Below are 15,246 nucleotides of genomic sequence, written 5' to 3' on the forward strand. Positions count from 1 at the left end.
GAGCTCTGAAGAACCGGCTACCCAAGGGGGCAGGCAACTATCTACAGGTTCTCATCAAGTGCAATACCTCCATCATGGTCATTAAGGATGACCTACTAATGAAGGAAAAGAAGTAAATGCTGCTTTACACAGGGCAGTGTTTTGACACTCCTCCCAAAGCAAAATGCACATACCATAGCACAAACTTAACACTAAAAATACAAAATTTGACATTCAGAAGTTGCCTTTCAACTAAAATTAGCTTCCCACACTGCCAGTGAAGAATCAGTATTTCACATGGAAACTAATGCATCCGTTTTGTTGCTACTTAGTTATAAACTCAAGTGTCTTGTTAAGATCAGTTAGGAGAGCGAATGAACCAAAAAAATCACACCAAAAAAATCACACCCATTTAGTTATAAACTCAAGTACCTTGTTAAGATCAGTTAGGAGAGTGAATGTGGCAAAAAAATCACACCAAAATTCACAAGATTAGTAAATGCAGGCCCATTTTGCTATGCACAAGATTAGTAAATGCAGGCCCATTTTGCTAGAAGCTTGGAGCTGGAGCAAGTTAACGTTCATGCCTTCACAGAAAAGCTGTTTTAGTAACAAAGACTGAGAAAAGGACAATATTCAAAGCATTTTAGCTAGAAGCTTGGAGCTGGAGCAAGTTAACGTTCATGCCCTCACAGAAAAGCTGTTTTAGTAACAGGGGCTGAGAAAAGGACAATATTCAAAGCATTTTAGTTTTCTCCTAAACTATATTTCTGTATACCCCACTAGTCTTTGATAGCTCATCAATGCTGTCATGTTGTGTAGAGAGACATGGAGGATTCTAGAAATTACCAACCATCTACAAGACTTGTCCATATTCCATTTTATGGTTTCAGCACGTCACAAATCCTCAAGTTTGAGGTGTGAACATGAAATGACAATGATTAACTCACCAAAATCCAGCAGTTAAACCGGATTTCTACTGCCTCTCTGCAGGTTTGTTGGGTAGATGGTTTCTAACAGGACAGAACCCTGCCTAACAGGAGGACGTGGAGCAACAGATGGATAAAAGTCTAATATCAGTAAACATATTAGATCACTTTATTATGTTTACAGTTAAAGCAAACCACACATTAAACCAAATACTGTTTAGAAATATTTCAGTCTTTTAAACAAAAGACAATTATAATCCCCCTGATTATGGAAGCAGGTGCTAATAACCAGAGGAAGATGCTTCTTAACCACTCAAGAGGCAATAATGTGCTACCGAGTCCAACAGGCTTTAGATGTTGTCATCTTAAACCCTTTAGCTTGTAACTGGGAACAAATCTGTCCAGGACAACCCTGGTTTAACTGTGTAGCTGTTATTTTTGGAGTAGAGAAGTGTAAGTGTGGAAGGATGGAAGCAACTGACATTTGATCTGAGAAATACTAAGAGCAAATCAAACGTAGACTTCTCACTATAAATAGGAAGATAGAGCAACTACAGCATGAAAATAATTACAGCAAAATTCATATATGGTGCCTTTCAGTTTACAGTGTGCAAAACATCAACACAAAAATACATATTCTAATTCACATCAACTCACCCTTCCTTTGCACTTTAAAGAAAACAAAGAAATGAAATAAAATCTTCATCCTCAAAAACCAACTAATAGCCAAAAGTATTAAAGAGTCCTGAATTAAAAATTCCAGGATCACCTCCAGCAATCCTTACTCTACAAATCGGAGCTTATTGCACAGCTCAGATACAGGCAGGATTTTTACAGGTCATTTTGGCTCTAATGGCTCTAAATCCTTGATTCCAGATAGAAAGTGATCCAAGACAAATGTATTCCATTTGATCCTTTCTTCTCACCTGCCCCATTTATGACATCCTTATCTCAATAATGAAAGCACAGAACAGCATTCAGACATCAGCCCAGAAGCTTTTCCTTATACTCTGGCAGTTTCCACTGTGCTTTATCATTCACCCAAGAAATCAATCTAGACCCAAACATTTAAAATCATTCATTTTAACAGGCAATTTTCCCATTTAATGCATAAAATAGAAAAAACAACACACTGTACAACGCATTCTATAGAGTTTAGCTCATATGACAAAATTATTTAAAGTGCAATTTAAAACTGGAAAGTTTTTTTTAAGTATAAGCTTATTTACCAGAACATTTTAATAAACTTGTCAGGCGTTAGATTACATATTTGAATAACCTGGGATAGTGTATTAATGTACAAGCTTTTACTTTTATAACATGAACATTTTGAAAAATAGCAGTATAAAACATCATGACAAATAATACAGTTTTCCTGAACTCCAAGCTGTATTCAGTTTCCCTTAAAGATGGATTTGCCAAAGGAAAAACATTTCCCTAGTCCTCTTCTGACTAGGCTGGAAAGACTGCACAAAGACATGAAAAATAAATTATTTAACGTGAGTAGAACATTTCAACTGAAGCTCAGAGAAGCCCAAGTTCACCAGAGTTTGAAGCACCTGTAAACCATAGACATACTTTCAGAAGTGTTAAGTACACTTAATCTATTTTCTGTTTCACTATACCATTAACATTCTAGTTTTGCTGTTACACTACTAGAGGTTTTCAAGGTACAGAAGCTCAAATCTGGAAACAAGTTTCCATATTTCATTTTTGAATTCTTTATTTGCATAGAAAGCAACGCCCTGATTCTACCAGCTTATCCACTAATATAGAGAATTTACCACGTTGGCATCATATCAGGAAACCACAGTCTTCCAAGGTGTTTGGAGACTTCCAAATGCAGTCGATCTAAACTGTAATCGTTATCTGGAATCAGCACCTCCTCCATGATGGACAGCTGGGTAAGCCTGCCCCCACACATCTTTACAAATTCAATAAAACCTCTGCAAGTCACTTCACATTCCCCAAGTCCCATTGCTGTTAAGTTCTTGCAGCGCTCAGCAATCCGAATCAGTTCATCATCCAAAGGCTGAAGTCCATTAGCACACACAACCAACTCAATTAACCTGGGGCAATTCATGCCAATACGACCCAACATTGCTTTGCTGACTGCCCGGCCAAAGTAAAGGTGAGTAACAGGGGTTTCCTCTCTGAAGAAAGCATCAAATTCTTCTTCGTATAAGAAGAAATACATCACAATGTTGACTTTGGGGGAGTGTTTAAGAAGAGCATCCCAGCTTTGCTTTTTAATAGTGTGAAATTGGACTTGTCCAGGATTTTCACTCACAACGTCTATGCGAAGGTGTTCGAGATCAACATGTTTTTCACTTGAAAGAGCCAGCAGCAGTTCATCACTTAGTATGTAGTAGTTCAAAGCCAGCTCCTTAAGTCCGTGACACTGGTCAGCAACACAAAGAATTCCTGAGGAACAAAAAAAAAATGCTCTGTAAAACGAAAAGTGATTATAAGCACAGCTGTTTGCTGAAGAACTCAAGCAAGTACTAATTCTACTGGCTTGATTATTCATGTCTACATCCAAAACCCTATGAAATATGATAAAGTTCTAAACACCCACATACTTTTATGGGCGTTTTGGCCGTAAACACTTATCAGTAAAAACACTGAGTCTAACTAGTAATATTCACCTTGGATCTGCATATCTGTCTTCCTCTTTGCCCTTCCCTATGCAGAATTTCCTCAGCTTTGAAGAGGCAACTGAAATTAGGTAAGATCCAGCTGAAGCTGCCACCGTTGCCTTCCTTAATACTCCTTCCTTCAGCATTTGTCTAAGCATTCTATTTAAATGACTGCCAGTACCCCAATGTAAAAGCTATGCTGAAACAGACCCTTGCCTGAATTAAGACATAAACAACATAACTGCTCTTAATCTGTTGGACTGAAAATACACAGATTAAATCACATTTTGTAGACTCTGGATACGAACATAGGAAAGAGACCAGAGCAGGATTCCCCTTCCCAAGAACCAGAATTTTGAGCATTCTATTTAAATGACCGCCAGCAGCCCAATTTAAAAGCTATGCTGAAACAGACCCTTGCCTGAATTAAGACATAACCAACATAACTGCTCTTAATCTGTTGGACTAAAAATACACAGATTAAATCACCTTTTGTAGACTCTGGATATGAACATAGGAAAGAGACCAGACCAGGATTCCCCTTCCCAAGAACCAGAATTTTAAGAGAAAGGTAAGCAAGAAGGGACCCTGTATTTTGTAGGATGTGAGCACTTCACCAACCAATGCTGAAATGAGCAAGGCTGTACTACCAGATCTGGACACACGAGGGCACCACAGGAACTGAAAGAGTCTTACATTACTAAGTTTTTCAAATTTGTAGACTCTACAGTGTTTTCTTTTTGGAGGCTTTTCCTCCTCAAGCCCATCAGAGGCACTAAAGCAGACGAGAAGAAGAAACAAAAGAAATCTCTAGGATTCTAGAAGATGCAGTCAAGAGAGAAGCACCTCCATCTTCACTAATCCAACTCATTCAGTAACACAAGGACACTATTCTTATTCCCCTTCCAATTGTCCCAAGCCAAGACTAGGTCAATAAAAAGCCTCTGTTAAGAGACTCAGAAGAGCACTAGAAGTTTTATGAATAACTTGTTTCAAATTAAGTCTTGCTTATTGTTTTATGATACTTCACTACTACATTTTTCATATATATTGGCTACTTACCAGCAGGTGATACATGAGGACAGCTGCTCATTTTCAGCAGTTTTAGAGTGTCACTGTTGTTAGCAACGAGAACCTTCAGGGAAGGATCATCGAGCGGTGTGTCATCTATCTTGATTGATGATAAAGACTTGGAGTTTACAAAAACCACTGTCAGTGCTGAAGTGAAATGAGCCTGTTTGGGGAAATCGAATGAGGGAGGTGAAAAAAAATAAATCAATCCTATGAAAAGACAGGCAGAACTTCAACACCTGAACCTCAGGTTTTGCATGCACAGAGAGTACAAAACCTATCAATTCTTAGGCATCCCCGTTTTTGTGTCACAAAATGGCTTATTTGAACAGAAACATAGTAAACCTTTGTTTAAAAACAGGCTGCTGCACATGAAAAAAATTAACTTTACAGTCAGTAGTTAACTCATCCGCTCTGATTTATCTTTTCACTGTAATAAAATAGGAACAAATGGATATAGTGATGTCTGAAGTATCTAGAATTTTTATGTAGGAAAAAAGGAAACAGCATTTATTTCATTTTCCAGAAAGTAACTCTGCTCTGACCTACAGCCAAAGAAAAAAAATCTTGAAATATTTTAACAATATATTGCAGCGTGTGATCACTTATCTTTTAATCTATAAATAAGGAAACTCAAGCCTTCTAAGAGATTCCCCATTTCTACACCACTACTGAATTTAATTAATGGAATCAATGTTGAAGTATTTTCCTAATACTAACAGATGCCACAAATAAAAAAAGATATGCCAATAAATACAGACCATTTCATAAAAATTACTATCAGCTGAATAACAACACAATAAGAAAGCTACAATAATTTAAGAGTGAATTAGTTTGTAGGTACACTCTAGTTACAGTTTGTAGAACCTCACCTTAGAGACATTCATGAAGCTTGGTTTCGCTGTAGAAATCAAACCCAGGGTCTTGATAGAACAGTTCACCAACTGAGAGAGGATGTTGCAGGCTGCTTCTGCTGACTCAGTACTGCTATCAACCTAGAAAAGCAATTTAAAAATCATCAAGTCATTCTTTATTATTATTTAGAAAACAGCATCATGAATAGCCAAGACTGCCTGGTCCACACTCCCTCAGCTGTGCCGCATCACACTACATTTACCACAAGGACAAAATGCAACGTGAATTAGAAATTTCAAGACAGGAGTTCAGGGAAGTTACTATTAGAAAGTTTTCCTGAGTATGACTGCTGGGTATTTCCAGTGTGAACAGAGAGCTCAGATCTTTTCTTCAAATGACCCCACACCTTCTTAACAACTGCAATTAGCATTGGTGTTATGATGGTCAGTGGTATGTAAGCACCTCTAAGCCTTTTCTTCAAATGACCTCACACCTTCTTAACAACTGCAATTAGTGTTATGATGGTCAGTGGTATGTAAGCACCTTTTTAAAATGCCGATTCTAAACTCTTACAGCAAGGGCAACACCTTTGCGTGTTGAATAATGACTGATTCTCAATTCATCTATAAACCTGATGGCTAACTTTGCACAAATCACTATTTCATCTCCTCTTCCTCCTCGGTAGTAGTTGAGATAAAAGAATCACTGAAAAAGCACACAAGTTGCACTGAGACATTATAATGCCAATTCATTCTCATGTTATATGAAGTTATATGAAATTACAGGTATTTAGTAACTGATTATCCATGAACTGCTGTGCAAGCTTCTGGTTTTCACCCTAGCGTTAATATCAATCCTTTCTTGTGCTTTTCCTTCACAGCTTAGAACCATGAGCTCCCCTAAGGAGCATCTGCCAAAAGTAAACAAAGCACCTCTAACTCCCACTATGATCTCCTGAGATAAACAGTGAACTGTACCAAGCATTAAAATGAAAAATGCCCAAATTCATACAATCTTGAGACTATACACAGAGGCCACATTTGCATCAAATATACTGTTATTTAATTATGTCCTTACATGTCAATCAGCTGAAAACACAGGCACAGAATCTTACACATACTTTTTCAAAGCACGGTTCTTAAATTTCAAGACTTTCTTCACTGTACAGTTCTATTTTGCAAGCAAATTATACATACAACACAAACTTATTTCCTCAAGTGCTTCCACGTGCAAGAAATTTATCTGCACAATAATCTTCCGAGTACTCAGACTGCCACTATCATTGATTCACAAAACCTACATATTTTGTATATTCTGAAAACGTATCTTCAGCCCTGTATGGCATGACATTCTCTCCTCCTTTACCAACAGAAAAGCCGCATCTGTCATGCCCAGTAACACGACAAAACCAGCCTCCATTCATCCCTGACTTACCTTGAAGCTGACGTACTGCAGATGATCAGCGTGCCTCTTGATAATCTGCTGAATGAGATCAGGATGTGTAGACTTTAAATAAGAAGTGGCTGGCTGGCTAAGCTCAAATTCAAATCTCCTCCAGAGATCCGGGATGTGAAAAATTTCATTCCACCTTCGACAAACAGAAGATGCCCTGGCTCGATCTACTAAAGGTAGAAATTGAAAAATGCGCAGAATGACGTGGTGCGGGAGGCTCCCCCAGTCTATGGAGGTGTGCAAGTCAGATTCCCCAAACACCGAGCCATACAAACAAGTTTTCTGTTTTTTGGTTTTCTGTGATGTTTGAGGAGCTTCATTTTCAACCACAACTTTCTGCCTAGCTCTCTTCATCGTGAAAGTCTCAGGTATTGGCACGATCTGATGTATCCAAACTGCGCCGCTTCCTGAAAGGTCTCACACACAGTAGGGCTCTGAAAAAAGGTACACCCTTATGTCAATATCCAGTGCACACACATTGTCAAGGACTTTCTTTCTCAATACCTTTCATTTTTTATAACTTGATTTGAATCTGGAGAATTTGCATTTGTTAATTTACCAAGTATATTTAATGTGTAAGTACTTCACAGTATATCAAGCACTTTGTAGAAAAAGAAGTATTTAACAGCAATTTAGTTTAGCAGGACTATTTATCTTTACATTTAAACTCAGCAGACAAACTACAGAACCTACAAATGATTTCTAGAAGAATTTTATCAGCTAGAGAACTCAATTCATAAACTCCCTTTTTAAACAACAATGAACTTGGAACAGATGTATTCAGAAGAGATAGATTCAAAAACTTCCACCTCCCCCCCCCTGCTTTGCTTTGTTGTTTTTTTTGTTTTGAGCTGTTTCTTTTAAATCATGCCAGGCAGAGGAAAATGTTTGTACAACTAACAACAAAAAACTTCAGAGGCCAATTATCAAATTAGGGCCAAGTAAGTGAGGCTCACGTGCTGCTTTTCAGCAGAACAAAAGGACCCCAGAATATAGCAAACCGCATGAACCTACTTCACCAAAGAACTTTTGCCATATGAAGCAGAAAAAAAAGCAGAATAAGGCAAAGCTCTGCTTTCACATGCTGAAGCAGAGCGATCAACTCAAGTCCATTCTGTCTCAGTCAATTCTCAACAACCGTCTTAACCGCTTCAAATGCCACTTCATTTGACAGTGGGATGAGGCCCCTTCTCCAATGTCCTATTAATTAGGAGTTCAGCCAGACCTCATCTCTTCCCAACCAGCCTGAAGCTAACATTTGCAAAGCAACCATGCATTCTTCAACAACAAAAAGAACATGTTATCTGTTATTACTGAACAATCTTCTGTGGCAACCTTCACAGCATGCTTTTTCTGGACTGAAAATTTTCCATAGTATCTTCAGTGGCCAGGGGGGTAGAAACACACCAAAAATCCGGAAAAAGCTGCCAAAATACAGACTATCAAAAACTTCTCCAGCATTTTCCCCAACTTACGAAAAAAAAAACACCTTTATGGCTGATGATGTGCCTGACACAGAAGTGTAACTCCATTTTTCTGAAAAGAAAGCATGTGCATTCCTTGAGAACTGGAAAGAAAAACCTAGCCAAGTAGCGAAGAGCTTTCACATTACCAGCTTCACTACTGTTTGTCCTCCTGACAAATCATCTCAACCACCAAGGAATTTATTGTAGCAGTCTTCAGAAGCCTTCACTTAGTCTCTTTAAAGTTCCATTTCTGATAGTGTTAAGTGACACATGCAGAAGGTTAAGCTAGTGACACTCCTTAAATTGTATTTAATAATGTTTTTGTTCCCTGAATAGAAACACGTGCCTTGCATTAACGATCAAAGGCAGCAAGTCAAAGAGAATGAAGAACAATACACTCCAAAACAAAGCAGCATCTCTAAACAATACATTAGTGCTATGAATGCAATGAAGATGTAAGCTCAGCATGAATAAACATTTTGCTACTAAAATTTTATCAAATCATCATCTATACGACCATGTTTTATGGTTATATGTTTTGACTTTTGAGTGCTGTAAGTCACACAATGAATGGGCATTCCAAAGCATTATGTGTGGATGTAGTAATTAACCATTGCATAACTCTCTCTTCCAGCTTCTCACAGTGTTGCTAAATTTAGCTTGAGTTCAGCTTTTTTTTTTTTTTCCCTCCTTTCTCCTTGGGAGAAATTACAAATTTAGCTGAAATTTGTAAAGGCCAGAACAAAAAATGAAATTAAACAAATGCTGTTGTCTGGGAAGCTTCTCTATGCTTTTGCTCTTCTCATGCAAATCTGCAACACCTTAGAAAAATCTAAGTTTCTGGAAAAAAAAAAAAAAAAAAGGACACTTTCACTTTATCTGAAACTTAGTTGAGCTTCACGGGTGCTGTTTTGGCTCCCACCAAGAAGTTTTGGCATCTGAAAACTACCAGAAAAGATACCATTCCCCTAAAGCACAGGCCAGGCTACTGACCAGATGCACCATACCCAGCCCAGACGGATGAAGACCTGTGACATGGAGTATATGTATCCATGATCTCACTGAAGGAACGTGGCTGTAACTTGTTCTTGCTGCTACATCCCTTTAAAATAAGATTCTCTAAAATTTCTATTTTTAGTATTCTGCATTGCAGTACTTTAGCAGAACTACATTATATTACTCAATGTGGGATGTAAAGCCAGAAAAAGGTTCCATTGCTTATATATCACAATTTTTTTACCAAGCATGAAGTCCTAATATTCACTACAAAAACGTGAATGTTTATTTTGTTCTGAATAATTAAACTGCGCAAGATAGATATTTTAAAACACAACTGAAGTTAACTACATTACAGTTCCATGTGATATAATCCAGGCAGTATTCAACAAGAGGTTTACATGCACACATACCTCCAAAGAATGTGGAAGTTCCTGTCAAGTTACCAGCACCTTTTTGGTATCTGACCATCCATCCCACTGTTGAGTCATCCTGTATGTGTGCATGGATTCCTTAACCAGAAGGCAGAGACGGGTCCCAGAAGATGAACTGACCTGTGAAGCCACCGACCAAAGAAAAACTGTTCTGCAATGTCTAGGTGACCCACTGGAGGAACTAAACCCAATTTTGGAACAAAGGCTCAGATACATAGTACACATCCCTCTGCAGGGCTGGTGTGGAAGTAGAACAACAGAATGTGGCGATTAGTTTTACCAAATGTTACCTGAAAACTAGTGTTTAACTAATGGGAAGGTGTAATCGTTGGCACAAATCTAGTTATTGCTCTATCTACAGTTTTAGTCACATCATTTCTTTTATGCAACACAAATACACCTCTGGATTCTTGAATATGATCTAAAGGAATTACAAACCCACAGCTTACTTTCTACCAAAACAACACAAATCAAAATAGTTAAAGATATGACTTCTGATATTTTAAAATTTAAGGACTCTTGGCTTTAAACGTTACTCACTTCTATTCCAAAAAGTATATTTACTACATCATGATAATCTTGATAGTAAACAAACTGTTTTGGCTAAATTAAACTCTATCTGGAAAAAAAAAATACCAATGATGTACGAATATACTTCCATATACCAACACGAAAAAGCTACCCTGTACCTTATCATGAAAAGTATCTTGGTCTGCTCTAAGAAAGCAAGATACCAATGATGTACGAATACGCTTCCATATACCAACACGAAAAAGCTACCCTGTACCTTATCATGAAAAGTATCTTGGTCTGCTCTAAGAAAGCATACCCAAACCCTCCAAATTCTGTTACCCATTTATATTGTCTGAAGATAGTTTAATGAAAGCTACAGGAAGAACAACAATCATTTTACTAAGTCATGACAGATTTGAAATGAAAAAGTAGATTAGAAATGGAAGTTTTCAAACTATTGTGTTCAGCCAGTAATAACATCTTCAGAAACCTTCTAATGTTGAAATATTTTTTTTTCCTTTAAAAGACGGGAGACATGAGGCTTTAGATTCTCCCTGGTCATATCACCACCTTTTGAAAAACAGCCCAGCTTTATAGTTGTGAAGTTTAACACAGATGTAGTACATGTGTTAATTAGGAATGCAACAAGAGAAGCAGCCCCTATCTCCTAAGCAAAATCAAACTCAAGTACTGAAATCTGTGCAAGTAATGCTGTCGCTCAGCTCACACATCAGAAAATTTAAAATCTGCACAGCCATGCTTGTTTATAATTAGAAAGTTGATACACATTAGTCACTCTGTTCACAGATGGTATCTGAAGGCTGTAATTTATGGTGGCCTTGTATTGCACAAACAAAGGCTATAATTTATGGTGGCCTTGTATTGCACAAACAGTCTACAAGTATTACACGGTCTCCTGTGAAGCAAGCGGAGTGTCCCTTTGCTAACTCTGCACAGCATCAAAAATTCATTTGCAAAAGTGTTGTCAGTTTCTAACTCCTAAAAGGCAGGTTTATAAATAAAATGCATTTGCAAAAGTGCTGTCAGTTTCCTCATACATAAAAGGTAGGTTTATAATGACACATGCAAACAGAAAACATAAATAACATTATAATTGAGAGCACAAGACACCGAGATGCAATTTAAAGATTCAAGACAGAAGAGTATTAAGTGTAAGTTTATAAACAGCATGACATATTTTGAAGCAGCTTTCTTACCTAAAGAACGCTTCCAAGTTACAATAGGCAATAAATGAGTGAACTGAGGCAGCTGCAGCCATGGGGCACTCACAAGCATCTGTCTGCTTTCCCCTCCTGTCCGGATAAAATGCCACAAAAACTTTTGTTAGTTTTGGAAAAAAATAATCCTTGCATTATATCCCACGCAAAAATGATAGGAAAAAACGCTGACACCAATTTATACATTTTCTTGCTTTAGTAAAGGAGCTTGAGGGCATCATCTAAACACAAGGTAGCTTATTCCATAATGCAACCACTGTGTCATTGCTAGAAACGTGAGGTCAGATCAAGTATAAAACCAATGGGAAACAAATATTGCAGCTACATTTACATTGCACTGGCCAACAGTACAATGTAAACAGTAAGTTATTCAATATTTGCATTACCATTAGTAGTGAAGTTTGGTTAACCACACTGTCCATAACTACTAATGTCACCTAAGCGTCATGGAAAACATCAGGGGGAAAAAAAAAAAAATCCAGAAAGTTTTTTTTTCCTGCCTTTTCCCCTCCACGGGCAAGGCTGGCTACTGGCCTAGGGAACTACGTGACAGATGATGAAAACACAGAAGCCACATGGCACAGCTTCCTACCACCAAACGTGAGCAGCCCTACGTCCCCACCCAGCACAGCCCTGGGTACAGTGTCACATGGCAGGGAGTGAGACAAGCGCTGCTCCACCAACAACACACCTCCCAGTCTGCAGCCTCCTCCCAGTTTATGAGCTCCCAGAAAGCTGGCGGGTGTATCACCAACCACCACATCACGAGGACTTACATTAAAAGTCCCCTAACTCCCTCCATGCTATTTTATTTTAATACTACTTTACAGGTAAGTTTGTGTTTCAGTGTCTCACGTCGTAAAGTCATCATTCAAAGTTTTAACCCCCAAGAACATTACTAGGTTTGCTTTTATAAAAAACACATCAAATAACTGAAATCTTCCTCCTGATAAACCTTACATGCCTATCATGGGGGCTGGGAGAAAACTGCTGCTCTAAACTCAGGATTTCAGTGTTCTTCCCAACACTTCTCAGTGGGGCTGCAAGCAAAATAACTGTTAATAGTAAAATAACATCTGAAAATTAAGACAAGGACAGTAATATCCTTTTATAGTAAGAAATGTATCAAATATAGTTTTATTAAGTTGTTGATAAAGACTGGCTACAGCGTTCAGCAGGCACCTGGATTTGGGCTGGGTACCTCTAAGAGCTCAATGCTCCCTCCTAACTACAGACTGATTAAGTGAGCTTTTCTTTCACAGACCTGTCCTAGAAGCCCTCACTGCAGAAAGAAGTTTATACTTTGACATTGCAGATATAAGTAGCAAAATTTTAGATACTACACTAAAAAAATAAAAAGTTAAAGTTCTTGTTAACAAAAAATTAAATCAGGTGTACAGTCTTAAGATGATTCCTGCAAGTATCCAAGGCCACAAGAACCATCCAAAGCCACTTCAACCATGTCAGCACGTGTAAGCAGAAATGTTTATAAAGAAAACTAACTAGTTATCAGAGACGCAATCAAATACAAGCTTGTTATGTAAGTAACAGTGAATTGTTAGTCTAAAGTAGAGTTAGCCAAATTATTATCAAAGATAAACAGCAGCAACACAGTCGTTGAAATGAAACACTCTGGTAATTGATGGGGTTTAACAAATCTATTCATATTCTCATTTGCGTAGAGCAAAGTATCAAATATTAATGCAGTACCTTCTACAGTGGTTTTCCTCTATAAACTCTACGCCCTCAGTGTTCTGCAATCAAGTATTTTGCACAGCTGCAGGTTCTCCTACTCAAAACTCAAATCCACAAAACCCATCAGGGACCCAGAAAAATTCAAGCTAAATAACAGTTTCTGCAGCTTATCCTGGTAACAGAACCGTAAACTTCTGCTAAAATCAAGACGCTGAAATCTCTCCCGTGACACGGGGTCTTGGCAGGGGGCTGTGAGAAACGCTCAGCAGTGGCTCAGTTAAAGACAGCAGCTGTTCACTGCTTCCTTTGCTACAGAGTCCATCGCAAAAAAACAGGTTTTATTACTATAACCCAACATATCACAGATTCAAGCCACAAAGAAAACAACTGCTTCCTCCGATTCGTAGACTCCCCTTTAAGCTCTCAACACCAGGACTCTAAAGGAACTAATAAAATAAAGTACCATAACCCCAGGTTTCTGACAGAGACAGTAAAAAAAAAAAAGGCAAAAAAAACCCTAAAAAACCCAAATCCAGCAGAAACGAAGTTCCTGAGAAATAAAAAAAAAACCCTTTCAAATAACTAAACTTGGAAATCCACTGAGATAAAGCAGGTATCATGATAATTAAACTTTAACTTTCTAATGCTTGGAAATTAATGTGTATGGATCTGCCTTTAACAGCTGAAATACTTGTCACATTAATCACGGTGTCTTTAAAAAAATAAATTTAAAAGATACACGTTGCAGTGATAGTATGAAGGTCACCCGCTCACAACATAAAAGAATTCAGAGTCCGCCTGGGGAAGGAGTGCTGGAAAGCTGCTGGAACTGCCCGCGCAGCCTCAAATGCAATCACTGAGCATGTTTTAAAATATAGATCAAAAATGCATTTTAAACTTAAGTCTCAGAAAAATCTACAGCATGATGAGCTCCGAGATGAAGCTCTTCCTTCACTTAAGACACAATGATCTTTTAATGGGTGGCGGTTTTGCTCCTGAACAGGATTATTATTATTATTTTTTAAAGCAATCCTTGTTTTCCTCTTAACCGAGCCTCTTTCTCAAGGGATTTATCACATATTTAATATGTTCATAACAAAACCTCAGAGACATAACAGCATTCAGCTGCACACCTTAATGCTTACACTAGTTTTAACTTAAGAAATATAAACGCACTGCCACTTTTAGCGTTAGTTAGGTGGCAAAACTCAGCTATTCAATGTTCTACTGATGCATTGTTTTCAGGAGAAAGCCACCCCCACTTGAACAGCTTTCAGACCATGAGCAACACCCAAGACTTGGTTTGTTTTACCACATGACACATCTGAAGAGTTCTCTTGAGGGCTTACCCAAACACCACACGGCAGAAAAAAAAAAAAAAAAAAAAAAGCATTCGTTCTACAAGTTTTCTAGAAACGTTTCGACCCGACTTTCACACCATTTAAGCTTTTCACAGCGGAAAAAAACCCCAACCCTTCTTTTCCAGCCTGCGGCCCGGCGCGCCCCCAGCACCCCGCTCCGAGGTCGGACGCCCACCCCGCCGAAGCAACCCCCCTGTCAATTTCACCGGCGTGGGGAAAACCGGGCGACTTTCGAGAGGGTACGAGCCTTTAATATGTTACATCAAACCCTTCCTGCACAGTTTTACCTCAGCACAAGGCGGCTGGGAGCGAAGGCAGCCCGGGGCAGGGCATTACCTTTCCCGGCGGCGTCCTCCTCAGCTCTCCCTGAGGGGAGGGAGCGCGGCCGGGCCCCTGACCGGTCACCGCCCCTCAGGCCGAGGACGGGGGCTGACGAACGTACACGGAAGCCCTGCCGAGGTCAGGCCTCCTCACGGCTCAGCGGGAATTAAGGTCTCCCGGAGCGGCGAGCGTCTGCCCTCCCAGCCCGACCCCGCACCGCCCTCCCCGGGACTCCGCGGCCTCACCCCCCCCTTCCGCCCCAGCCGCTCACCGCCGCCCGGGCGCGGCTCCCTCGCA

The 15,246-nt window shown here is 39.1% G+C and overlaps 1 protein-coding gene across 4 annotated transcripts in view; it reads right to left on the reverse strand.

Annotated features, from left to right (window-relative positions):
• Positions 1 to 1,055: 1,055 nt before the first annotated feature.
• FBXL21 (F-box and leucine-rich repeat protein 21) overlaps positions 1,056 to 15,246 on the reverse strand; it is a 16,891-nt gene continuing 2,700 nt past the window's right edge. Inside the window, exons 1-7 of one of the 4 annotated variants that reach the window (XM_014948223.1) lie at positions 15,221 to 15,246; positions 11,552 to 11,647; positions 9,801 to 9,941; positions 6,908 to 7,359; positions 5,491 to 5,613; positions 4,610 to 4,781; positions 1,056 to 3,332 (exon numbers count right to left, since the gene is read on the reverse strand). In XM_014948223.1, the coding sequence (XP_014803709.1) occupies positions 2,689 to 3,332; positions 4,610 to 4,781; positions 5,491 to 5,613; positions 6,908 to 7,279 (1,311 nt within the window). In that variant the 5' untranslated portion in view covers positions 7,280 to 7,359; positions 9,801 to 9,941; positions 11,552 to 11,647; positions 15,221 to 15,246 and the 3' untranslated portion in view covers positions 1,056 to 2,688. Of the gene's footprint in view, positions 3,333 to 4,609; positions 4,782 to 5,490; positions 5,614 to 6,907; positions 7,360 to 9,800; positions 9,942 to 11,551; positions 11,648 to 14,915; positions 15,046 to 15,220 lie in introns of those variants that run through there. The other 3 variants (XM_014948224.1, XM_014948225.1, XM_014948226.1) reach the window with 3 other exon arrangements.

This window comes from Calidris pugnax, unplaced genomic scaffold, assembly GCF_001431845.1.
Source record: "Calidris pugnax isolate Ruff unplaced genomic scaffold, ASM143184v1 scaffold27, whole genome shotgun sequence".
Classification (NCBI taxonomy): Eukaryota; Metazoa; Chordata; class Aves; order Charadriiformes; family Scolopacidae; genus Calidris; species Calidris pugnax.